Raw genomic sequence first — 27,484 nt, 5'->3', positions numbered from 1 at the left:
GCGACCAACTTTTGCATAATTTACAGTAAAAAGATATTGCTCTTATACGTTGCCCCAAGAAATGCCTGTTGTGATACGGTCCGTCTTGTGTCTCAGGAGATGAAATGTTTTCTGGAAGAAAGTGCGATTCTCTGTACCATCCTCAAACTAATGACCTGATTGAATGGAACAACACAGTCTCCAGCTAACCACTAAGAAAGATGGCTACACTGCCAAGTGTTGAAAGACACCATCCGCTCAAATAGAAACCCCTGCACCGCACACTCGGTCTTGGGCTCATGAGGTGTTTTAAGGCTTGTCTTTTAAGGTATTTGGTGTTCTAAACGAGCATAGTGGTTGGGATGGAATGCATGAAGGAGAGAGTGATTAATGAACAGCCTGCGTTCTACATTTAAAGTGTCATGAAAACATGAAATAATGAAACTTAGCGTCAAATTTGTGGCTTGAGATGTGGTACCAAAGCATTCTATTGTTTTTCATTTCGCCCTGGCGGTTGCGTTTTTGCTATGTAACTTGCTTTTAATAGTGGCTGTCCCTGCCATTGAATTTAATGGCACCCAGTTAATCGGTGTCAGAAGGATGAAGGTTGAGTTAGTCCTGTGGACTTCTGACCTCTAGGTCACGCACACACATCAAGAGTGAGCACGTAACACACTGAACCATCTTGTCAATAGGGTTTTTAATCCTGAACATAAATCACTTATGTCAAAGAGGACCATTATGAAGAACTGTATGGTGAAATAGGCCTTTTGATTTTGCTAACATTTTTCTGAGTTTGAGGGTACCTTTTAGGGGCTGTTTAGGGGCCTGGCAGCAGTGGGATAATTCAGCTGTGTAGGTCTCTCTGCCCCCTGGGCACTGCGCTGTGAGGTGGCATAGCGTTGCACTCCTTGCCTGGAGTTATGAAATGCAGTGGGAGTCTAGCTGTAGGAAGTTGATAGTTCTCCCGGTTCTTTGTAGGTAGGGTGGGGCATCGATGGGAATGGCAGCACAGATGACAGGTTCGCGGTCTCCAGCACGGTGACTCTCCTGATTTCAATAGGGGTTAACTCATCTGCCCGCTGACGATCCTTATTTCACTGTACACCCCAGCATAATCCTATGCCGGTCAATTCATACACTCCTGGACCACCTCGGGCCTGAGAGATGCGAGGCAGCACGGGTTCCCGGCCTCCCAGGGGGTAGTTCTGTCTCGCAGCAGTGAGTGGTGGGGGGAGGAAGGGCGAGGGAGGGGGCTCCTAGGTCCCCTCAGAAGGAGCCGGGTCACTGCGCTGAAAAGATTGGGCAGCGGTGCCAGGCAGCGGCGTCTGCCCCGCCTCGCTGGTTCGAGAGGACGCCGTCCTGCGTGCGCGGGACTCAATCAGCAGATACAGCCCGTACTTGTCCCAGGAAGTACCTGATTATAGGTTGGTCCCTTGGCACATGTCCTGTCCAGCCACGGTGTCCGGTCTTCAGCCGCGGGAGCTGTAGATGCACCGCTGGGCGCGCCTGCCCATCCATCCTTCTGAACTGAAGCGCCTCCGCGATGCGTCGTGGATAACGGGAGGGCACGTTCCAGGTAAGGAAGTGACTGCTACGCTTGGTTGTGAGGAAGAACCCGTGCATCTTCAGGCGAGAGGACTCCCGATCGAAGAGGTCGGGGAGGACGATAAGGAAGAGCCTTTGACAAAGATCTTTGGGAGCAGTCCTGCGAAATGCGTGAAACACTATAACCGAGGCCTTGAGAAAGTGCTTCCTGATGGGGAGCCGACGCAAAGCTTTGAGAGGGACAGCAGCAGATGGACGTCTGGCGCCCCAGAAATGAATCGGGCTGCAGCATTTGGGACAATTTTAAGCCATCCACTAAGTAGTTAGATACCCCTAGGAACAGTGCGTTAGTGCAGTCCAATCTGGATGTAATGCAGGCACGGATGGCAGGTGTTGCAGTATAAGAAGGAACAAACTCTCAAACCTTCTGCAAGGATCGTAGCAGCGAGAGGCGCGTCCCTCCTCAGCCGGCGTATGTGGCTGAAAGGAAGTGTCCTCTAATGTAACCCCAAGGTTTCTGACGACAGCCGAAGGGACAGGTGGGGGGACAGGTTCACTTGACCATCCTCGCTCAGGACAAGTAGCGGTCTCCCGGCCAAACAGGATGGTCTCTGTTTTAGATAATTACACCTAAGACCATTCTTGTCCATCCAGCCCGCGTCGACGTATAGACTTTGTTTAAAAGCTGACTGCCCGCCTGAAGCGTTATCTCCTAATAAAACAATTATTTGGGTGTCATCAGCATAAGAAATGTCTTCGGTGCCATGGGATTCTGCAATCCATGCCAACGGTGTCATATAAACATTAAATAAGGTGGGTTCAATGGAGAGCCTTGTGGAACTCCATATGTGAGTGGCCAAACGGAGGATGAAAAGGATGCATTCTCACAGACGGTCTTAAAGATTGTATTTATAGCAAGCCAGAGACCCCAAGTCCAATCTCAGCCAGTCCAAACAGCAGGATGTGACGGGAAATAGTGTCAAATGCTGCCAGCAAGTCCAGACTGAGGAAGGCAGCGCTCTTACCCTGATCCCGATAGGCTTCGATGGATTCAGAAACTTCCAATAATGCTGTTTCTGTGCTATGCCGGGGTCGGACGCCGCAGCTCGTGGGGTTCCCGACACTGATCAAGCTCTGATTAACCTCTCCAGCATTTTAGATTTCACAGGTAATAAGAAGTAGGTCTGAAATTCTCCACCTTTGAGGGGTTTGCCAATATTTTTTTTTAGGAAGGGGACAAGGGCCTCCTGCTTCCATACTCGGAGAACAACTCTGCAGGATAAAGAGGATACAAAAATTGTAGAACACGTGGGCCCTCCTAAGCCTCCGATTGTAACTTAATGATCAACACGATCATGATGCGATAAAAGATGAAGGAAATACCCAGAAACAGTCAAACATCTGCGTAGATCAGACCAGTGGATGCGTTCTCAATCAAGGATGTATGCGTGCCCCAAATCACCCGTGAGGCTCTCGCGCGCTGGAGTAGCGAACTGCTTTTTTGTAACTTTTTTTTTTACTGTATGCAAAGGAGGACAAAGCAAGGAGAAGGCACTCAAAAGACTGCGGAAAAATCAAGGGCAAAGCAATGAAAACAAAGTGAAAGCAAGGACTAGGCAATCAAAAACGGTGGAACAAGCAAGGAGAACGCCGTGAAAATGAGGAGTGAGCAAGGAGAAGGGTCTAAAAAAGCGGGTAAAAAGCAAGGAGAAGACGGGAGCAACTAACAAAAAAAACTATTCTGGCCCTTGATTGCCAAGGGAACGGGTCATCTAGAACACTGAAAGATTGGTTTTAGGTCTCGCCTGACCCAGCGCATGCGCTGGTCTGGCGAGACTTATTGAGAGGGCTCCAAAAAGTGCTACCAGGCCAGCCTAGAGCTACAGTGCATGTGCACGGGCGCACGCGCCGCGCTTTACCGCGATTACTTTCACTTTCGCGGCCGCTTTGCATAGCCAATAGGTCTCGCTTTTGGGACCTTATAATTATTTTAGTTATGAAACTGTTGCATGGCTAAACACTTATAAGGTCCCAAAGGCGAGACCTATTGGCTATGCCAATGCTTGTTTTTAGTGACACTTGGGCATCCCAAATACGAGACCTACATGCATCTAATAAAAAGGAATCGACACAATCTGTTACATACTCCCATTCTTCATATTTCATCCTGAAAATGATAATCCAGAAAAGTAACGTCTCCAAAGCCACTAGTCCTAGTGGCTTACCAATCAATACGGTAAAACCTGAGTCGACCCTGAAGACATTTGTTATTTTTAAATGTTTCCTAGGTGTCGAAGAAACAACGGAAGGGGGCGAAAGAATCACGAGGTTCGTAGGAAGCAACAGGGAGGGCTTGGGTGGTGGGAGCAGCAGCAAGGGAGAGAAAAGAAGCGAGCAGGGTGAAGAAATACTGTGCAGGTAGGGGAAGCAGTGAGGAGAAGCATACGGACGAGCGCAGCATTGGGTTGGGGTGGGGAGTAGCAGCCGTGTAACAGAGAAAATGGAGTGCAGTGGGACACAAATACATAAAGATGACCGCCTCAAACACATGTGCTCTCATAGAGTACTTAACACACAAAAAAGAGTGAAAGCCGCAAAGGCATCCAATCAGAAGAGATGTAAAGGGCTACTGCTGCGGGAACAAATGTAAGATTGACAAGCTGGGACACGAATAAGAAGCAGGCACATGAGTGACAAGAAAAGCCAACATTTGCTAAGCAGTGGGTGGGCTCCCAGCTCCTGTATTTTCTTGATAATCCACAGTATGTTTCGCAACACACCTCACATACGCTGTCTGCTTGGCTTCAACCGTTACAGTGCGTAGTGTATGCAGACAACTTATTGAATCTCACGCTTTTTAGCACAGAGAAATACATCTCCATTTTTCCTGTTTAATTGACAGAGTGGAGATATTTTAATTTATCATCTACTAATACACAGCTGAGATTTATCCATGATTGAGAAAATATATTGGAAATGCACATTCTTGCCGTTTCCCGCGAACAGGTTCCTGTATAGACTCATTTGAGCGAGTCCTCCAGTAACAGTGAAAATTATCCAGTGTGAAATTTCAACATTGAGGCACAGCCTAGCCACAAACACGACCAGACTAGGAACGGTTACTATTGTGTAACATCAACAACTTAACATGAAGCGTATAGAGGTTCTACTACATATCCTTTTAAATTAAGCTCCCTGACTTGAAGGGACACGAGCTCCTTTTCGTGTTGACAACTGTATTCGATTCTATCTTCGCTACAGAAGTGATGAGCAGAGTTAACCACAGTGACGGAGTCCTGATGAAGGCATAGCCGAAACGCATTGGTTTTCAACATGTCACCAATCTCTGCACATTGTATTTTAGTAGATATGATTATGCAAGCAAGTTGTTGAAATGTTGGCAATAGATCTATTATGAATGTCTTATCACTATATTTTGCCAATTGATTGAATCAGGTTGCTCAATGAATTGATTGTCTATTATCTTCTCTTAAACTAGATGTAATTATAAATGTGGTTCTAATTACTATTATTGGGAATATGTATTCAACAATTTTTTTTATGTAATTTTCACAAGTGTAAAAAAATATTTTCTATTTGACATGATCATTTTTATATAAAAAAAGAATAAATATAAATGTAATTATCAAATTTTCTTTCTGATGATATTGGTATAAAGTTTAAGTAATTGGATATCTGGAGTACCCATGCCCTTCTACTGTAATACAGAACTGTACCCGGTGTTTCTTTTTTCTAAATTACTATCCGGTGAGGAGGCCTTGAATGCCGGGCAATGGCTGTGTCAGTGGCGCTAAAGCTGATGTCCACAGGCTTGACTCAAGTTTCCGTCTGATAGATATGTAGATCTCCACAGTGGTGGGCAGGCGTACTTGGGGCTGTTGTGGTTTGGTCACAGGGTTACATTTTCGCTTAGATGATGGTGTTGATCGTATTTGGTTAGGGTAGAAAGCAGATTATGGTGCCCTTCGTCAGAAGTAGGATGGCTTGGCCTGTTCAGCTGCAGATCATAGAGCGCCTTTGCTGAGGAGGGAGGTGGCTTTCAGAGGCACTTCCTGGTTATCTTCTGGGGATCCCTGAACCTGAGGTGTGCAGTGCAGGATTCACCGGCGAGAGCTTTCTGAGGTGGCTGTGCTTGCACAACCTCCTCCTTCACAACCACCTCCCTGGATGCAGCTGCATAAGCCGCATACACCCTGCTTAGCGGGCCAGCATGTGACGTGCGGGATTCCTTGGTTGTGGCACAGGTGCTGAGAGATTGCATTGGTGTGGATTACACGAGCTGTGTGCAGCTGCAGTGTGAGAGTCTGGTGTGGTATATTCCTAGATGGCACTGCACTTGTGGGTTCATGAATTGTTGTAGTTTTACAGAAGAGCCTGCACATGCTTTGTGCCCCCTGATGGTAGAATCATGGGTGGCACTGAATGCACTCACTGGTGTAGACTTGCATCTGTGCCTGTGCTCTGCGCGTTTTATATACCCTTGAATATAGATTCTAGATGTCCCTGGACTCCTCTTGGGTGATTTTAAAGGTGTAGATTTATATTGGTGTCTGTAGATGCTTTCTAATCAATCGATCAACTCTGATTTATAGAGTGCGGCTAATCTGCCGGGAGGGTATCCAGGCGGTAGGATCTTGCTGGGATCAGTCGAAAAGCCAGGTCTAGAGTCCTGGTGGATTCCTAGCAGACGCGATGCATTGCTTCCATGGTACAGACGCGATGCATTGCTTCCATGGTACTGATGCGATGCATTGCTTCCATGGTACAGACGCGATGCATTGCTTCCATGGTACAGACGCGATGCATTGCTTCCATGGTACAGACGCGATGCATTGCTTCCATGGTACAGACGCGATGCATTGCTTCCATGGTACAGATGCGATGCATTGCTTCCATGGTACAGACGCGATGCATTGCTTCCATGGTACAGACGCGATGCATTGCTTCCATGGTACAGACGCGATGCATTGCTTCCATGGTACTGATGCTATGCATTGCTTCCATGGTACAGACGCTATGCATTGCTTCCATGGTACTGATGCTATGCATTGCTTCCATGGTACTGATGCTATGCATTGCTTCCATGGTACAGACGCTATGCATTGCTTCCATGGTACAGATGCGATGCATTGCTTCCATGGTACTGATGCTATGCATTGCTTCCATGGTACAGACGCTATGCATTGCTTCCATGGTACAGACGCTATGCATTGCTTCCATGGTACAGACGCGATGCATTGCTTCCATGGTACAGACGCTATGCATTGCTTCCATGGTACAGACGCTATGCATTGCTTCCATGGTACAGACGCTATGCATTGCTTCCATGGTACAGACGCTATGCATTGCTTCCATGGCACAGATGCGATGCATTGCTTCCATGGTACTGATGCTATGCATTGCTTCCATGGTACAGACGCGATGCATTGCTTCCATGGTACAGACGCGATGCATTGCTTCCATGGTACAGACGCTATGCATTGCTTCCATGGTACAGACGCTATGCATTGCTTCCATGGTACTGATGCTATGCATTGCTTCCATGGTACTGATGCTATGCATTGCTTCCATGGTACAGACGCGATGCATTGCTTCCATGGTACAGACGCGATGCATTGCTTCCATGGTACAGACGCGATGCATTGCTTCCATGGTACAGACGCGATGCATTGCTTCCATGGTACTGATGCGATGCATTGCTTCCATGGTACAGACGCGATGCATTGCTTCCATGGTACAGACGCGATGCATTGCTTCCATGGTACAGACGCGATGCATTGCTTCCATGGTACAGACGCGATGCATTGCTTCCATGGTACAGACGCGATGCATTGCTTCCATGGTACAGACGCGATGCATTGCTTCCATGGTACAGACGCGATGCATTGCTTCCATGGTACAGATGCGATGCATTGCTTCCATGGTACAGATGCGATGCATTGGTTCCATGGTACTGATGCTATGCATTGCTTCCATGGTACAGACGCGATGCATTGCTTCCATGGTACAGACGCGATGCATTGCTTCCATGGTACAGACGCGATGCATTGCTTCCATGGTACAGACGCGATGCATTGCTTCCATGGTACAGACGCGATGCATTGCTTCCATGGTACTGATGCTATGCATTGCTTCCATGGTACTGATGCGATGCATTGCTTCCATGGTACTGATGCGATGCATTGCTTCCATGGCACAGACGCGATGCATTGCTTCCATGGTACAGACGCGATGCATTGCTTCCATGGTACAGATGCGATGCATTGCTTCCATGGTACAGACGCGATGCATTGCTTCCATGGTACAGACGCGATGCATTGCTTCCATGGTACAGACGCGATGCATTGCTTCCATGGTACTGATGCTATGCATTGCTTCCATGGTACAGACGCTATGCATTGCTTCCATGGTACTGATGCTATGCATTGCTTCCATGGTACTGATGCTATGCATTGCTTCCATGGTACAGACGCTATGCATTGCTTCCATGGTACAGACGCTATGCATTGCTTCCATGGTACAGATGCGATGCATTGCTTCCATGGTACAGATGCGATACATTGCTTCCATGGTACTGATGCTATGCATTGCTTCCATGGTACAGACGCTATGCATTGCTTCCATGGTACAGACGCGATGCATTGCTTCCATGGTACAGACGCTATGCATTGCTTCCATGGTACAGACGCTATGCATTGCTTCCATGGTACAGACGCTATGCATTGCTTCCATGGCACAGATGCGATGCATTGCTTCCATGGTACTGATGCTATGCATTGCTTCCATGGTACAGACGCGATGCATTGCTTCCATGGTACAGACGCGATGCATTGCTTCCATGGTACAGACGCGATGCATTGCTTCCATGGTACAGACGCTATGCATTGCTTCCATGGCACAGATGCTATGCATTGCTTCCATGGTACTGATGCTATGCATTGCTTCCATGGTACAGACGCGATGCATTGCTTCCATGGTACAGACGCGATGCATTGCTTCCATGGTACAGACGCGATGCATTGCTTCCATGGTACAGACGCTATGCATTGCTTCCATGGTACAGACGCTATGCATTGCTTCCATGGTACTGATGCTATGCATTGCTTCCATGGTACTGATGCTATGCATTGCTTCCATGGTACAGACGCGATGCATTGCTTCCATGGTACAGACGCGATGCATTGCTTCCATGGTACAGACGCAATGCATTGCTTCCATGGTACTGATGCGATGCATTGCTTCCATGGTACAGACGCGATGCATTGCTTCCATGGTACAGACGCGATGCATTGCTTCCATGGTACAGACGCGATGCATTGCTTCCATGGTACTGATGCTATGCATTGCTTCCATGGTACAGACGCTATGCATTGCTTCCATGGTACTGATGCTATGCATTGCTTCCATGGTACAGACGCTATGCATTGCTTCCATGGTACAGACGCTATGCATTGCTTCCATGGTACAGACGCTATGCATTGCTTCCATGGTACAGACGCTATGCATTGCTTCCATGGTACTGATGCGATGCATTGCTTCCATGGTACTGATGCGATGCATTGCTTCCATGGTACAGATGCTATGCATTGCTTCCATGGTACAGATGCTATGCATTGCTTCCATGGTACAGATGCTATGCATTGCTTCCATGGTACTGATGCGATGCATTGCTTCCATGGTACAGACGCGATGCATTGCTTCCATGGTACTGATGCTATGCATTGCTTCCATGGTACAGATGCGATGCATTGCTTCCATGGTACAGACGCGATGCATTGCTTCCATGGTACAGACGCGATGCATTGCTTCCATGGTACAGATGCGATGCATTGCTTCCATGGTACTGATGCTATGCATTGCTTCCATGGTACAGACGCTATGCATTGCTTCCATGGTACTGATGCTATGCATTGCTTCCATGGTACAGACGCTATGCATTGCTTCCATGGTACAGACGCTATGCATTGCTTCCATGGTACAGACGCTATGCATTGCTTCCATGGTACAGACGCTATGCATTGCTTCCATGGTACTGATGCGATGCATTGCTTCCATGGTACTGATGCGATGCATTGCTTCCATGGTACAGATGCTATGCATTGCTTCCATGGTACAGATGCTATGCATTGCTTCCATGGTACAGACGCGATGCATTGCTTCCATGGTACAGATGCGATGCATTGCTTCCATGGTACAGATGCGATGCATTGCTTCCATGGTACAGATGCTATGCATTGCTTCCATGGTACAGACGCGATGCATTGCTTCCATGGTACAGTCGCGATGCATTGCTTCCATGGTACAGATGCGATGCATTGCTTCCATGGTACTGATGCTATGCATTGCTTCCATGGTACAGACGCTATGCATTGCTTCCATGGTACTGATGCTATGCATTGCTTCCATGGTACTGATGCTATGCATTGCTTCCATGGTACTGATGCTATGCATTGCTTCCATGGTACAGACGCTATGCATTGCTTCCATGGTACAGACGCTATGCATTGCTTCCATGGTACAGACGCTATGCATTGCTTCCATGGTACAGACGCTATGCATTGCTTCCATGGTACAGACGCTATGCATTGCTTCCATGGTACAGACGCTATGCATTGCTTCCATGGTACAGACGCTATGCATTGCTTCCATGGTACAGACGCTATGCATTGCTTCCATGGTACTGATGCGATGCATTGCTTCCATGGTACTGATGCGATGCATTGCTTCCATGGTACAGATGCTATGCATTGCTTCCATGGTACAGATGCTATGCATTGCTTCCATGGTACAGACGCGATGCATTGCTTCCATGGTACAGATGCGATGCATTGCTTCCATGGTACAGATGCGATGCATTGCTTCCATGGTACAGATGCTATGCATTGCTTCCATGGTACAGACGCGATGCATTGCTTCCATGGTACAGACGCGATGCATTGCTTCCATGGTACAGACGCGATGCATTGCTTCCATGGTACAGACGCGATGCATTGCTTCCATGGTACAGATGCGATGCATTGCTTCCATGGTACAGACGCGATGCATTGCTTCCATGGTACAGACGCGATGCATTGCAGTGATGACTACACATGCATTGTGTTCTTCTTGTTGGATAGTTTGCTAAAGACTTTTGCAGACATATTGAGTGCGCCCGTGGGTGTAAATATCCCGCAGCGACTGTAGGTGCGGTGTCGGTCCTAGATGATGCTGGATGTGCATTGCATCAGACCAGTGGTGCAGACTTCCAGCGGTGGCGCCATCTTTGCATTTCCACCTCCAATCCCCATCAGCTGTGCCGGGGTTTTTGAGTTCTCTCTAGTACATTACTCGAGGCATGCACAGCTTCCCGCATGGGCTTACCATCCTTCCACGGGAGAATACACTTGCCTCCAAACGTATTAAAAAGACTGAAGTACCACTCTTCGTCTGGGGGAGGGGGACCTCGAGTACATATGCGTTTGGGACATGTTCAGAAAAGCGAGGGTCCGAGCGCAGGCCTGGGTCAAAACCACATGCTCGCCGTATGAGGTAAGTAAGTTTTGAGGAGTTAGTCACCCCTCAAATGGGTCAAAAAGTGTTTGTCATTTTTGGAAGGTCTTTTCCCTATGTGGTGTGGAATGTTTTGGTTACAAAAATGTCACCGTCACAAGAAAGGTCCCAAGAGAAAAGTTCTGAATTCCTAGATGAAAATGTATTCCCACACTAAGCGTAATTTGATTCTTGAAAGAAAACCGGTGCCTATGTGAGGCTGGTGAAAAGTTTCTGTGTACATTGAGTCGCTGGTTTCATTATCCTCCTCACCCCAGTTGATGCAGTGGCTTTCCCCATGTTTGTGCCCCCACAATCTTTATTTGCTAAACATATTTTCAGTCACTATGACATGCTCCTTGTTTATGGTCTGCTTTTACTTTTTTTGGGTTGATATACGGACCCCTTGTTTACAACCGAGCCCTAAATGTCAACACATTTTGGGTGGGAAGCCCTTTAAAGCAGTGCTTTAAATGGGCAGGTACTATCCGGTACGAAGTACCTGCATTTTAATTTGAAAGGGAGAATACCTGCACTTAGCACTGCTGCAATACATTTAATAGGAGAGTACTGGCACTTCTCAGGAGCAAACAGGTACTCTAAAGAGTGAGTACCTACATCTCTAGATTTGCATTTAAATCACTGCTTTTAAAGTAGTCATAATTTAGGGTATCCACCCCAAAAGTGGTCACAGTTTGGTTGGTCTGCTTGAAAGTTGGCACATCTTCCGTAGCACACTGGAAACACATGCCAGGTGGTCGAGATCCCAAACTGGGAGCATTCCATGCAGTTTACCTCCACACGACTAACAGCGCCACAGTAAGGGGACCTGCTGGGCATTTCACCTCCAAGCCTGGGCTCATTCGACGTGTCCCCCTCTAAAGGGTTCCATGCCTTCATCGATCCGCTTCATTGAGTCAGGAAAGGAGCATGTTGGGTCTGCTGTAGAGCAGTCTCCTTCCATTGTAGCACGCGGTGGCAGGCGGCATTGCGCGTGCGCGGTTGTGGAAGCGTGCCCGGCAGCACTCTCGCGCCCTCTCCACGCGGGCGGAAGGAAGTGGCTGCGCTGATCCCTCAGCCGTTGACACTCCCCAAGGGTCTGCGCAGCACGTGCTTCGTTTGTTGGCTTTGTAGTGCCATATCGGAGGATCAGTCACCAGCACCAGTCGTCCTGGGTGAGTGGCAGGAAGCGAGGCCTTCCGCGGGCTCACGCGGGCGCTGGCAGAGCAAGGGATTGCTGCTCTTTGATCTGCACTTCCTGCAGAGAAAGCTTCTCCATTTCCTGTGGCAGGGATGTTACGACTCCTGGTTTTTTCATCTCATTGGCCTCTATTTCCTCTAGAACATGCTCGTGACTCCTTTCAGATATCTGGGTGAGGGACTTCTGGTGAGGCAGTGAGGAGAGAGATCTCTCGGGCAGAGCTGGAGCTTCCTGGAGAGGCGTCTGTGGCCTCTGCCCCTCCCTCCAGGGCCGAGTGTGTGCCGAGCAGTGTCTGCCCCGCTCTCTTGGCTTCTGAGCATTCAAGGACATGGGTGTCAATGAAGGCATCAGCAGTCTAGGGTCTGAGCTGATGGATGTCACTCAAGCCAGCAGTCTCTTGTCCGATCTTAACAGGTGGGACACGTCCAGAGTGGACTGCCCGACGCTTCATATAGAGAATCACAGCAAGGCCACCGCGCTCTCTGCTCAGGGCTTGGTTGGCATCAGGTGGGTCTAAAGTGCTGAGGTATCGCAGTTTACAGAAAGTGTGAATTGTCTCCAGCCGCAGCAATCACGGGTCCAGAGACTACCCTGGACCCAGGGCAGGTAGAGTGTCCCGGGCAGAGCGCGTTCTAGCATGGCATTCTTGAGGAGTGAAGTTCATTCTGCCATCTTCGGCTCCTACTCCCACCTCGCCTCCCTGCATGCGCTGCTTTTACTACCTCGACCAGCCTCATCCTCACCAGCCTGTTCCCCAAACCCCCCCACCCCCAAGCAAGCATACTGAAGCACGAGGAAAGCGCGCACTGTTGTTACGGCCTTCGTGATCTTAAGACTATCCCCAAGGTACACAAAGTAATAATTTGGTTTTCTTTATAGTGTTTCATACCACATTACTGCCGTTTCTAAGCGCTGTAAATCACAGTGTTTATGATTACGCACTCATGATACTCAATTTCCTGATCTTTGGGAGCATGGAAGGCGGAGATGCCCTTCGCAGGACTCTAATTCGTTGCCTGCTGATTACCGCAGTATCTGCTTTGCCCCTCCAGGGGTGGGCTCTTGGATGTCTTGGCGGGGAGCCAGTGGTGTCTTCATGTCCTCTGCAGGTTTCAGCAGATATGACTCACTGACCGCTAACATAAGATCCCCACTGGTCTTAGAAGGTCACAAGAGAGCTGACCACAGCCAAGGCGTCCCTGGACTGAGACTTCTTGCGTATAGAGCTCCGACTGACCCAGGTCTTGAGCACACCTGAGCACCAGATGAGGATAAAGGCAACCCCTTCCTCATTGGCCTGCGTATTGACCCCCCCCATTCCCCTTGCCAGTTTCCACAGGCAGTGACATTTTGGTGGTAGGCTCTTTGTTCCTCATTACAAGTTGCCCAGAGTGGTATCTCTGGGGGATACCCCAGGGGGAAATACGGATCCGGGCAACTACAAGTTTTCCAGTGTCTCCAGGGCTGGAATTACTGGGTCCTCAAAGTCACCCCCCTTTCAGTACAGCCCTGGAGACATCTGACCTGGAGTCTTCTGAGGAGCTGTTGAGGTCCACCTCTGTCTGCCCTCTCACTTCAGTGTGGGAGGGCAAGAAAAAGCTCCGGACCACAGTTGAAAAGAAAGGATCTCTGGCTTACTGCTACCCCCTACCCCAGACCACCCCTCAACGTCAGGGGAAAAAAGCCCCCACATCATTTACCACCTGCTCTAAGTAGCTGGCAAATGTTATTGAATCTGTGCCTATTAGGTTCCCCAGAACCGGGAAAATTATGTGGAATTGGACCTGGTATTCCCCGTTGAGAGGGGAAACCTTGTAATCTACAGGCTCAATCCTAGAGATAACGGATACCTCATAAGAAGGGCCTTTGAATCATTTGGTCTGAAGATTGCCAATGCCAAATAAAATAAAGACGGTCTGGCAGCTCCGGCTAGGGCAAGCCCTGTTCAGCACCTCCTTGTCTTTGCATTTGCTGATGGATTCGGTATTCTATGGCACCCTAAGCAACCGAATCCATCAGTGCTTGGGTATGGGAACCCTGCTGCGCCAGAATCCAGAAGCACGCCTCTCCTTGGTGATGAATTTGGGACTCTGGCGATTGTGGCCTCCACTGAGGGGGGCAGGATCGAAGCTGGAGCCGGTGGGGATATTTTCAATTTGCAGCTGATGGTTGGCGATGCCCCAACGGAAGCCTGCAGTTGTGCCCCTAGAAATGTACCTGGTAGGGGGGATCCCGGGTTCGATATCTCCAACCTTTTAAATAAGAGCTACCTATGTTCAAACGAGGAATTGGTCTCCTCGAAGCCAGATGCTTTATCACTCAAAAACTAGCATTAAAAATAGTCTGCAAATTCTATTATTTTTCTCCAAACATCCGCTAACAAGTTCTGAAAGTACTCGCATTTTCATCTTGAGTACCTGCTTTTCAATTTTGGTTTAGATATGTTAACTCAACCAACAAAATCTTCTAATATGGTAGGCTGGCCTGCACACAAGAGAGTCTCCAGGGCTAGCAAGCTACTCGTTGGAGAATCTTGGCTGGAATCTTATCCCCACTTCAGGGGGAAGGCAATGGTGAACAGTATCTTCTGGTAACAGATGTGTTTGCAAGAATTCATCAGCGCACACTGCCCTGGCCCTAAGTAGGCCCTGGTTTGGTTGGGTGTCTAGTCGGATAGAGTGTGGTGTGGTCGTAGAGTTGGTGACGGTGGTGGGCAGGGTTGTGATGTATTGGAACATACTTGTTTTGGGATCCTTTCAGGGCGCCTGGACGCTTCTTGGTATTAGTTGCGCATTACAAGCCTTTAAATCAATCAATCAATCAATGCACTAGTGAAAAATAAAAGTCATTTTGCTCAATATTTACAGCATAAGTTATACAAAATGATGCAAACAGACTTTGCTCCACTGCTGATTAGAGAAACCTATTTACACTAGGGCCCCATTTTTGGAATCTGACCCCAGGTAAGTTGACTGCAGGTCTGGTGTTGAGTTCAGATTCATCACTCATCAGGTCACTGGCGGGCAGGGGCGTCTCAGGAGCCACCCAGAATATACAAAGTGTGGCCCTAAATGCTGCATTCCTCCAGATAGGTGCGCAGCCCTCCACTACTTGGCCAGAAAAGGCCCATTATAACCTGGGCGCTAGATGGGTCGCTTTCAACGGTTAGAGGGGCCCGTACAAAAGACATAAGAGGGTCTGTTTCAACGATTAGAGGGGCCTGAACTAACACGTAGGAGGGTCTGTTTCAACGGTTAGAGGGGCCCGTATGAACGCGTAGGAGGGTCTGTTTCAACGGTTAGTGGGGCCCGTACAAAAGACATTGGAGGGTCTGTTTCAATGATTAGAGGGGCCCGAACTAACACGTAGGAGGGTCTGTTTCAACGGTTAGAGGGGCCCGAACTAACACGTAGGAGGGTCTGTTTCAACGGTTAGAGAGGCCCGAACTAACAGGGTCTGTTTCAACGGTTAGAGGGGCCCGTACAAAAGACTTAGGAGGGTCTGTTTCAACGATTAGAGGGGCCCGAACTAACACGTAGGAGGCTCTGTTTCAATGGTTAGAGAGGCCCGAACTAACACGTAGGAGGGTCTGTTCCAACAGTTAGAGGGGCTCGTATGAACACGTAGGAGGGTCTGTTTCAACGGTTAGAGGGGCCCGTACAAAAGACATAGGAGGGTCTGTTTCAACGATTAGAGGGGCCCGAACTAACACGTAGGAGGGTCTGTTTCAACGGTTAGAGGGGCCCGAACTAACACGTAGGAGGGTCTGTTTCAACGGTTAGAGGGGCCCGTACAAAAGACATAGGAGGGTCTGTTTCAACGATTAGAGGGGCCCGAACTAACACGTAGGAGGGTCTGTTTCAACGGTTAGAGGGGCCTGAACTAACACGTAGGAGGGTCTGTTTCAACGGTTAGAGGGGCCCGTATGAACATGTAGGAGGGTCTGTTTCAACGGTTAGAGGGGCCCGTACAAAAGACATAGGAGGGTCTGTTTCAACGATTAGAGGGGCCTGAACTAACACGTAGGAGGGTCTGTTTCAATGGTTAGAGGGGCCCGAACTAACACGTAGGAGGGTCTGTTTCAACGGTTAGAGGGGCCCGTACAAAAGACATAGGAGGGTCTGTTTCAGTGATGAGAGGGGCCCGAACTAACACATAGGAGGGTCTGTTCCAACAGTTAGAGGGGCCCGTACTAAGACATAGGAGGGTCTGTTTCAACGGTTAAAGGGGCCCGTATGAACACGTAGGAGGGTCTGTTTCAACAGTTAGAGGGGCCCGTACTAAGACATAGGAGGGTCTGCTTCAACGGTTAAAGGGGCCCGTATGAACACGTAGGAGGGTCTGTTTCATCGGTTAGAGGGGCCCATATTAACACACCGGAGGGTCTGTTTCAACAGAGGGGCCCGAACTAACACATAGGAGGGTCTGTTTCAACGGTTAGAGTGGCCTGAACTAACACGTAGGAGGGTCTGTTTCAACGGTTAGAGTGGCCCGAACTAACACATAGGAGGGTCTGTTTCAACGGTTAGAGTGGCCTGAACTAACACGTAGGAGGGTCTGTTTCAACGGTTAGAGGGGCCCGTATGAACACGTAGGCGGGTCTGTTTCAACGGTTAGAGGGGCCCGTACAAAAGACATAGGAGGGTCTGTTTCAACGATTAGAGGGGCCCGAACTAACACGTAGGAGAGTCTGTTTCAATGGTTAGAGGGGCCCGAACTAACACGTAGGAGGGTCTGTTTCAATGGTTAGAAGGGCCCGAACTAACACGTAGGAGGGTCTGTTTCAACGGTTAGAGGGGCCCGTACAAAAGACATAGGAGGGTCTGTTTCAGTGGTGAGAGGGGCCCGAACTAACACATAGGAGGGTCTGTTCCAACAGTTAGAGGGGCCCTTATGAACACGTTGGAGGGTCTGTTTCAGCGGCTAGAGGGGCCCGAACTAACATGTAGGAGGGTCTGTTCCAACAGTTAGAGGGGCCCGTACTAAGACATAGGAGGGTCTGTTTCAACAGTTAAAGGGGCCCGTATGAACACGTAGGAGGGTCTGTATCAACAGTTGGAGAGTCCCAAACTAACACGTAGGAGGGTCTGTTTCAACAGTTAGAGGGGCCCGTATGAACACGTAGGAGGGTCTGTTTCAACAGTTAGAGGGGCCCGTACTAAGACATAGGAGGGTCTGCTTCAACGGTTAAAGGGGCCCGTATGAACACGTAGGAGGGTCTGTTTCATCGGTTAGAGGGGCCCATATTAACACACCGGAGGGTCTGTTTCAACAGAGGGGCCCGAACTAACACATAGGAGGGTCTGTTTCAACGGTTAGAGTGGCCTGAACTAACACGTAGGAGGGTCTGTTTCAACGGTTAGAGGGGCCCGAACTAGCACGTAGGAGGGTCTGTTTCAACAGTTAGAGGGGCCCGAACTAGCACGTAGGAGGGTCTGTTTCAGTGGTGAGAGGGTGTGTGTTAACATGTAAGAGGGGTGGTACGACGGTTAGAGGGGCCTGTACTTACGTGTAGAAGGGTCTGTTTCAGCGGTTAAGAAGCCCATACTAACATGTAGGAGGGTCTGTTTTAATGGTCAGAGAGGCCCGTACTAAGACATAAAGGCAGCTGCTTCTTGGGGGCACGTGCAGCGACCGAAGACCGGCTGTGGGGTAGCCACCCGGTCTGCCCTACATGATTCCATACAGGCTCTGGTTCTTGCAGTCACTCTCCATGAAGACACCGTGTGTGCCTCACAGGATTGTATACAGGCTCTGGTTCGTGAAGTCACTCTCCATGCAGACACCGGGTGTGCCCCACATGATTGTATACAGGCTCTGGTTCTTGCGGTCACTCTCCTTGCAGACACCGGGTGTGCCCCGCATGATTGTATACAGGCTCTGGTTCTTGCAGTCACTCTCCATGCAGACACCGGGTGTGCCCCGCATGATTGTGTACAGGCTCTGGTTCTTACTGTCACTCTCCATGGAGACACCTGTGTGCCCCACATGATTGTATACAGGCTCTGGTTCTTGCTGTCACTCTCCATGCAGACACCGGGTGTGCCCCACATGATTGTATACAGGCTCTGGTTCTTGCCGTCACTCTCCATGTAGACACCGGGTGTGCCCCACATGATTCCATACAGGCTCTGGTTCTTGCAGTCACTCTTCATGCAGACACTGGGTGTGCCCCTCATGATTGTGTACAGGCTCTGGTTCTTGCAGTCACTCTCCATGCAGACACTGGGTGTGCCCCACAGGATTGTATACAGGCTCTGGTTCTTGCCGTCACTCTCCATGCAGACACCGGGTGTGCCCCACATGATTGTATACAGGCTCTGGTTCTTGCAGTCTCTCTCCATGCAGACACCGCGTGTGCCCCACAGGATTGTATACAGGCTCTGGTTCTTACTGTCACTCTCCATGCAGACACCGGGTGTGCCCCACATGATTGTATACAGGCTCTGGTTCTTACTGTCACTCTCCATGCAGACACCGGGTGTGCCCCACATGATTGTATACAGGCTCTGGTTCTTGTAGTCACTCCCCATGGAGACACCTGGTGTGCCCCACATGATTGTGTACAGGCTCTGGTTCCTGCAGTTACTCTCCATGCAGACAATGGGTGTGCCCCATAGGATTGTATACAGGCTCTGGTTCATGCAGTCACTCTCCATGCAGACACCGGGTGTGCCCCACAGGATTGTATACAGGCTCTGGTTCGTGAAGTCACTCTCCATGCAGACACCGCGTGTGCCCCACATGATTGTATACAGGCTCTGGTTCTTACTGTCACCCTCCATGCAGACACCGGGTGTGCCCCACATGATTGTATACAGGATCTGGTTCCTGCAGTTACTCTCCATGCAGACACCGGGTGTGCCCCACATGATTGTATACAGGCTCTGGTTCTTGCGGCCACTCTCCTTGCAGACACCGAGTGTGCCCCACATGATTGTATACAGGCTCTGGTTCTTACTGTCACTCTCCATGCAGACACCGGGTGTGCCCCACATGATTGTATACAGGCTCTGGTTCCTGCAGTTACTCTCCATGCAGACACCAGGTGTGCCCCACATGATTGTATACAGGCTCTGGTTCTTACTGTCACTCTCCATGCAGACACTGGGTGTGCCCCACAGGATTGTATACAGGCTCTGGTTCTTGCAGTTACTCTCCATGCAGACACCGGCTGTGCCTCCACATGATTGTATACAGGCTCTGGTTCTTACTGTCACTCTCCATGGAGACACCGCGTGTGCCCCACATTATTGTGTACAGGCTCTGGTTCTTGCTGTCACTCTCCATGCAGACAACGGGTGTGCCCCACATGATTTCATACAGGCTCTGGTTCTTGCAGTCACTCTCCATGCAGACAACGGGTGTGCCCCACATGATTGTATACAGGCTCTGGTTCTTACTGTCACTCTCCATGGAGACACCTGGTGTGCCCCACATGATTGTATACAGGCTTTGGTTCTTGCTGTCACTCTCCATGGAGACACCGCGTGTGCCCCACATGATTGTATACAGGCTCTGGTTCTTACTGTCACTCTCCATGCAGACACCGCGTGTGCCCCACATGATTGTATACAGGCTCTGGTTCTTACTGTCACTCTCCATGCAGACACCGCGTGTGCCCCGCATGATTGTATACAGGCTCTGGTTCTTACTGTCACTCTCCATGGAGACACCGCGTGTGCCCCACATGATTGTATACAGGCTCTGGTTCTTACTGTCACTCTCCATGCAGACGCCGCGTTTCGAAGGCAGTCCCTGCTTGATCCATGCTCGTTACCTCTGGTGTGTTGTGTTGTGTTGGGGCGGGCCGGGACGGGTCTGGAGCATGCCACAGTATGAACATGTTACTGGCTTGTACTAGTGACCGCTTCCCCCGCCCTTGTGTAGTAACTTCTGTACTTGAAGACCCACCTTCTAACTGCGGAGCAGTGGTCCTCTCAAGATCTCGTGGTTTTAAATGACACAATTGGGGGCACGGGAGGCAGAGTCCTGGGGGCGTTGGGGGCACGGGAGGTAGGTTCTTGGGGGCACGGGAGGCAGGGTGTGGGGGGCGTGGGTGCACGGGAGGCAGGGTCTGGGGGCGTGGGGGGCACGGGAGGCAGTATCTTGGGGTGTAGGGGGCACGGGAGACAGGGTGTGGGGGGCGTGGGTGCACGGGAGACCTCTGCACCCTTCTTTGGTCTGCTAACTAATTAAGAGCTATGGTGGAACGAACGGCCTGGTTCTAATCCTGCCTTCCCCCATGAACCCCTCTCCTCCGCCCTCACACAGATCGTGTAATCCTCTAATGGAGCCCGTGCGATCTGTTAATGCCCACAAATTCAAAGTTCAGAGTACTCCTAAAAAGACAAAGCATCAGAAACAAGCGTGTGTTAAAGAAAAGTGCATCTTTATGTTACTTCCTAGGCCATGCTCGAGAGCTGGACGCACTCGCTGTTTACAGCTTTGGCACGTGTTCTGGTAGCGTGCACCAGATGGCGCTGTTCCCATGCACAAGAGTTGGAAGAGCTTAGGACTGATAGTGGCAGGTGAGTAAACTTGTTTCTGAAACTCTTGTTCAAGATGCTCTTTCCAGGTAGCGCTATTGCGGGACCCTCGCTCCTCCCTCCTCGAGAGGGGTCCCCTCTGCAGAGCCCTTGCGAAGCTCACCCTCTGTCCCCCGTCTCCCTGCCTGGCACCCTGGGTACAGCATGCCCCTAACCCTGCGGTTTCTCTGTCCCTGCAGGTCTCTCGTCACCTTCTGCGGCCCCTGATGGCCATGAGCCTGGCACTGGAGCGCCATTCCCAGGAGCTGGCCGCCCTCCTCCTGCGAAAGGATGCGGAGATTCAGGACTACAGGGAGGGCGGCGCCTCGTTGAGCCGAGGTAGGTAGGACCACCTCACGTGTCGGCGTTCAGCAATGGTGTTACCCAGGGCGCAAGTCCTAAAAAAACAGAAGTGGAGGACTTAACCAAATTAGCCAGTATGCAAGTGACTTCCTGGTGCGTGACATCACAAGAAGTGACCTCGCAAGACGTGGCGTCACAAGAAGTAACCTCACAGCAAATTACCTTGCAGGAAGTGACATCATATATTAAGACCTCACACATATGATTAGCAGCTCTATCTTGAGTACATGTAAGCACATTACTAGATTTAACAAATTAGATTTTGCATAAAGGTTGTACCAAAAAAGTGGCGCATCCTCGACGCACAATCTGTGCCTCAATTGATACATTTAAACAAAAAATCTTTGCCACAAAGAAATTGGCAACAAGGGGAAACATGGCCGTAGATCTCTTCTGCTTAGTTGGTTGCAAAGTCTCCGTTTTAAGATATCTTATGGGGTTAAGGCACCTGCTGCAGAGCTCTTAGTGTGCCCAGTAAATCTCGCCGAATAATAATAATGGTAAGATACCTCTGGTGGTTAACACTTACTCTGGAGAGATCTGTGTTGCATAATTTACTGTCAATGTATAATGTGTATGCTACGTAAAGAACTCTGACTCCGGACGAGTAGCGCTATAAAAGAAATAAAATAGTGGATTTTACATTATTTGCGTAAATACTGGAACAGACCAACACATCTGGCATTTTTACAGTGCATGCATATCTCTCATATAGAGGGAGTGAAAAAAGTCAAAAACATGGCTCTTCTGAGTACCTGTGAAGTGATGAGCTGTGAGCCTTAGGCTCCCCTCTTGCATTGAAGTGTGAGGCTCGGATAGTGCCCCGCCAGGATAATACTGAAACAAGAGGAGACCTGGTGGCTCCTTAGCTTCATAGCAACAAAGGCAAAACCGCAGCTGCACTACCTAGGCTAGTCACAAAAATGTACTTTAAACTCGTATTGCCCACCTCAAATGGCCATCTGCCACATGGCCACAAATAAATGCAGAAGAAAAGGCTGATGAGAGGCAATACACAAGATCAGCAAATTAGAGCGCACACAAAGCAGAGTTCATGCAGCAGGCGTTGTGGGTTTTGTTGCAAGTCTTTATTTTTCAAAAGTCCTTTGTACACATGTAGAGACAGCCAACGCGTTTCACCCTTCACAAGGACTTCTTCAGGGCAAAGATAAGGTAATGAGATTCGTATGTCGGTGTAATGAATCCAGCAATAAGTATGCTTGCATAGTGTCTCTCTTGGTGGACGTTGTCTCCAGAAATGCGGCCTTAAACCGGTAATGAGTACCCATGTATCTTCAGTCCAATTATAATGTACATTGCCTCCAAGGGGTGAAGAAGTAACTCAAATGGCATTAATTAGCCTCTAGTGTATTCAGTAAAAGTACTTGTTTGAGCCAGTATTCATGTATGATCTGAGCCCATGTCCGGCAGCAGCAAATATATCGGTGCTACTGTTGCTGCTGCCGGACACGGGCTCGGATCATACACAAATACTGGCTCAAACAAGTACTTTTACTGAATACACTGGCGTGTCCATAACTTGAACAAATGGCATCTGGTGCCAGTCTCGTGGTTGTTGTTTACCACACCACACAAGCTCGCTATAGGTTTGTCATTGTGAAAGTGCTCATTTCAAGATTGCGCATTACTTAGCGGAGTTGAGGCTGTGTAAAGCACATTCTACGCACGCCCTTCCCTTGTAAGTTGCACTTCCTGGGAGCCGTGATTATCTACTTAAGAGCAGTCATTCATTCATTCAAAATCCTTTATTCGATATTTAAAAAATATCATGAAAGTACAATTTTACAGTTAAAAACATTTCAATACAATTCATTTTACATTGACAATAAGGGGGCCATTTACATCAAGGCATTCAAAGTAACCCTCTAGTGTGTCTCAATCTTATCGCAACTCTAATAAAATTCATAATACAAGCTAACGTCAGTGGATTCTCAACCTTTTGAAAAAATAAAAGAGCAACTTTGGCGTGTCTTAACTTCATTTGTTTTAAAAACCTTACTAAATAACGGCGTCTGGGTACTGAATAAAAAGGGCAAAGAAATACAAAATGAAGGGTATCCTGCGGAGACCTATTGTCGCAGCCGCAGGTACCCTTCTGCTCAACCGTGGCCGTAAAACCAGACGGGTCAGCCAAAAGGTGATGTAAAAGGTTGAGCCTAAAACGAGTGATTAAAAATCTGTCTTGTGCGTTGTATAGTAAGGCAAGATAAGGTTCCATACCTTCTACTGACTTAACTGAACTAAAGATACGGACTGTAGACTTGCTTTCGGCTGAGGCGGCTCTGCGTGCAGGCTCCTTTGCCAGAAAGGTTCTTTTAATACCGGTTTTATCCTCAGGAGTGATTGTTGTGGGTTCAGTGAAGAGGTTCTTACAGTCTAATCCAGTCAAAACACCCTTTACATAACTCAGCCATGGGATGTCCATCCCCTTGTCTCTACCCATACAATCATTAATTATTTGCCTGCTCAGGCCCGCCTCACTATTGGTCCATATTCTTAGCCAGGCCATAAGTGGTCTAACTTTAATCAGGTCCTCCAAGTATATCCTTCCCAATTCAGCGTGTGTGATATAAGCTGACGTACTTTGTGGGATTTGTAAGACCTTCCTCAAGAATTTATTTTCCTCAGTTTGAATTTGTGAGGGGTTTGCAAAACCCCAAACTTCTGCCCCATACGTTATTTTGGGGCAACAAACTGAGCCATAAAGGTGCATGACCTGTTCAGGCGACCACCTACCCAGCCTATGTCCATAGTTCATTATGGCCCCTGTTGAGGCCACTACTTTTGCACTTCTCCCTTCCATTAAAAACTTAAAATTTAAAAGCCCGTCAAATAAGACACCCAGATAGGAAAAGGTTTTAACCTGTTCCATTATGTGTGAGCCGATTTTATAACAAAACTTTTTACATGGTTTGGACCCTGCCAACAGTAGATATGACTTGGCTAAATTAGCCGATAGATCTAGTCTGGCCATAAAGCTAACAAACCCATCCAGCAAGGTCTGGAGGCCTTTCGGTGTTCGGGCTAAGAGTACCGCGTCGTTGGCATATAACACCGATACTGCTCGTGCACCTAATCTAGGGGTATCTGCATTTAAATTACATAGTGCCTGTTCTAGCCCATTTATATATAATGAAAACAAAAACGGGGCCAGGATACATCCCTGGCGCACCCCGCTGGTGCAAGGGAAGGGAGCTGTAGTATCACCCTCCAAATTATAACGCACTTTAGCAGAGGTGTTCCAGTGGAGTGCTCTTAAAATAACTACCAGGCCTTCTTCTACCCCTAGTTTAATCATCAGGTTCCAGAGTTTTTCTCTGTTGACGTGGTCAAAAGCCGCTGAGAGGTCCATAAACCCCATATAAATCGACTGGTTACTTGCAATAGTATATTTGGCTGTTAGTAGGTAAAGGTTCAGACACTGGTCTGTAGTTGACCTTCCTGATCTGAAACCATATTGCAAGTCTGTTATTATATGGTGTTCCTCCGCCCAGTCCAAAAGACGGTACAGGACAACTCTCCCCAATACTTTAGCCGTTACATCAATTTGGGAAATTGGACGGTAACACCGGGGGTCATCCTTTTTCCCTTTTTTAAAAATTGGGACTATCGTGGCTGCAGCCCAGGATCTTGGCATACCTGTAGAGACTGCCGTATTTATGACTCTAGTGAGCATGGGTGCCCAAAGATCAACTTTACTTGGGTAGAGATCCGGGGGGATACCATCCGGACCAGGGGCCTCATTCTGTGTCAGCCCCTTGATCCCCACTACCAGTTCATCCACCGTGAATTCTACATTTGTCATCCATGGGCAAGTTACCTCACCCCCCCCCCCCCCGGGTGCTCGTTATCATGATTGTACAGTACTTTAAAGTGGTCAAACCATTGCTCAGGGAGAATGGTTGTACTAATTACCGGTGCAGCCGCATCCTGGAAACAAGGGTTATTTATTATTTCCCAAAATGCCCGAGAATCTTTTCTATCTGCAGCCTCCCGTAGGTTTTCCCATGTCTGTGATTGGAGAGCCAATTTCCTTAGTTTGATGGCTTTTTTATATGCTGTCCTACATTGTGCAATGCGCCCCTTGTCTCTAGGGACCTTTTTTAAACTTTCTTTCAATTCATTATGGGCCCTAGAGCAATCTCTATTGAACCATCTGGGGGAGCATTTCATCGGCCCTGACACGGGGGATTTTAGTAGTCCATCAATGAGGTGTGCCATTGCCTCAAAGGCTTTAACCACCATAGGTCCCTCAAATGAGGGATCTAGGCATACCCCCAATCATTTCCTTACCGTCCTCCATTAGGGATCTGTAAAAGGCGTCCCCGTCCACCTGGGCCCATCTGAGCCTTCTCCCCTGGTCCATAGCCCTCAGTGTACTATTTACATTGTCACTTTTCTTATTTTTACAAGGGGCCCAGTTCTTAATCCACAAAACTAGAGGGTTATGGTCGCTGAATATGCTCCATTCAATGCTAGCCTTATTTAACCAATTCACAAAGGGGATAGAGACTGCTATGTAATCTATAATAGAGCAATACCCTCTTCCCTTAAATGTTGGTATGATTTTTATCGCCGACTTTAGGCCCCATCAGGTCTATTGTGTGCCTAAGTGCGTGATTATTCAAGACCCTTTCTAGCTCCAGTCCCTCAGGGGTGTGTTCGAGGTGTGGGCCTTTTTCCACTGTACAACCTGTCCAGGCCCCCTCCGTCCATCTTAGGTTGGGACACAGATGACAGTTTAGATCCCCCGCTAGAATCACATATGGGGCTACTGCTCTCTTTCTCGGCGCTAGCTCATCGGTCAATAAATTATCTAGATTTTGAATTGTTGAGCTCTTCCCGTTCCCTGAAACAGCATTATATACGTTAATCAAAACAATGTTCATCTTCCTAACTTCAAATCCAATGGCTTGTATATTAACTGAGTTCCATTGCAAATCGACCCACACACCTTCAAGCTGGAAATCCACATATATAATTAACCCTCCCGTTGGTCTTCCCAATGTCATTTTCCTTGCGGGCACAGAAAAACACTTATACCCATCAAGATGAAATGGGTTATGGTCCACCACCCAGGTTTCCTGTAGGCAGATTACGCGGAATTTGCTCACGTACTGTCTCCACTCCTGGTTATGGAATTTGGAAGCCAGCCCCGCAATGTTCCAGGAAATCATTTCAATCCCCTCTTTCCTTTCCGATCCTGATGGATCTATTTGGGTAGGGGGCGAGTGAACCTTTGCATCGTTGGTGGCTTTCTTTAATGCACTCTCAGTTTGTGCCACTTGTGCGTAATATGATTGAGCGGACACCTGTACTTCTAACTCGCTGGTTTTATCCTCTTGCACGCCTACCTTGTTCCTTACCAATGTAAATTTAGTTACCGTAATATTATCCCGGAATCTCTCCCCCGCCGGATAACCAAGGCCTGGTTTACCCCCTGTGGGGCGGACTTGATCATTGCCTATAGAGGGGGATTGGACAAAAGACAGTTCCCGTGCGGTTTGCTCCACTTGATCTTCCACCCTTTGCAGTCAATCCCACTCTTCCGTGAGCAAAAGGGGATCAAACCTGTTTGACGGGGCTATTCTGCCGTAGTTTCTAGGTGGAACATATGATTTTATGCCATAGCCCTTCTTACAAGTCTGATAATCCTCCTCACTGCCTTGGATTGGCCAATTCCTAGACAGGGGACATAAATCATTGGCATAAAAAGACCATAAGGGTGCGAGGCTAATGCTACTGTCCGTAACTACCGGGCCCCAGCTTAATATGTAGTCTACTGTTCTACTGGCCCTAAAGTTTATCACCACGCAGTCACCCACTTTGTTTTTTACCTTGTTTCCAATCCACCTGACCCTTCTTACGTGCAGAATTTCTCCCTGTTCATCCCTCGGCAATGGCCTGTTTCTATTCAGCCAATGCATGACTTTGTTTTTAAGCTCGTCATGCATCTCTATTTGGCCGAATTTTAGCTCTGGGACCCCTGTGAGAATGATGACATAAGGGGCCGCTTCTGGGGGTAAATTCAGACATGGCCCCTTGTTACCTACTTTGGTATAAGGTACCTCTCTGGTGCTCTGACTGGGGTCTTTATTTCGTCCGCCGGTGGGGAGGGGATTGTGAGTGGCCAGAAGTGGGGGTCCTGTGTGACCACTTGATGGCCCTGCTACGGGGTAATCTAATGGGATAGTGGGTGAGTTCTTGTTTGTTAATGACTCAGCTTCACTAAGATTCTCCCTCTGAATGGATACTAAATTTGTGGGAGCTGTGTTGCCAATTGGGATACAGGGCA

General features: G+C 48.6%; 1 protein-coding gene across 14 annotated transcripts in view; it reads left to right on the top strand.

Moving 5' to 3' along the window:
- NHEJ1 (non-homologous end joining factor 1) overlaps positions 1-27,484 on the top strand; it is a 1,170,625-nt gene that overhangs the window by 203,792 nt on the left and 939,349 nt on the right. For all 14 annotated transcript variants that reach the window (XM_085650083.1, XM_085650079.1, XM_085650082.1 and 11 more), the window contains one exon: positions 21,006-21,144. In XM_085650083.1, coding sequence (XP_085506209.1) covers positions 21,006-21,144 — 139 coding nt within the window. The remainder of the gene's footprint in view (positions 1-21,005; positions 21,145-27,484) is intronic.

This window comes from Triturus cristatus, chromosome 3_2, assembly GCF_964204655.1.
Source record: "Triturus cristatus chromosome 3_2, aTriCri1.1, whole genome shotgun sequence".
NCBI lineage: Eukaryota > Metazoa > Chordata > Amphibia > Caudata > Salamandridae > Triturus > Triturus cristatus.
This window is presented reverse-complemented; position numbering and strand designations above follow the sequence as displayed.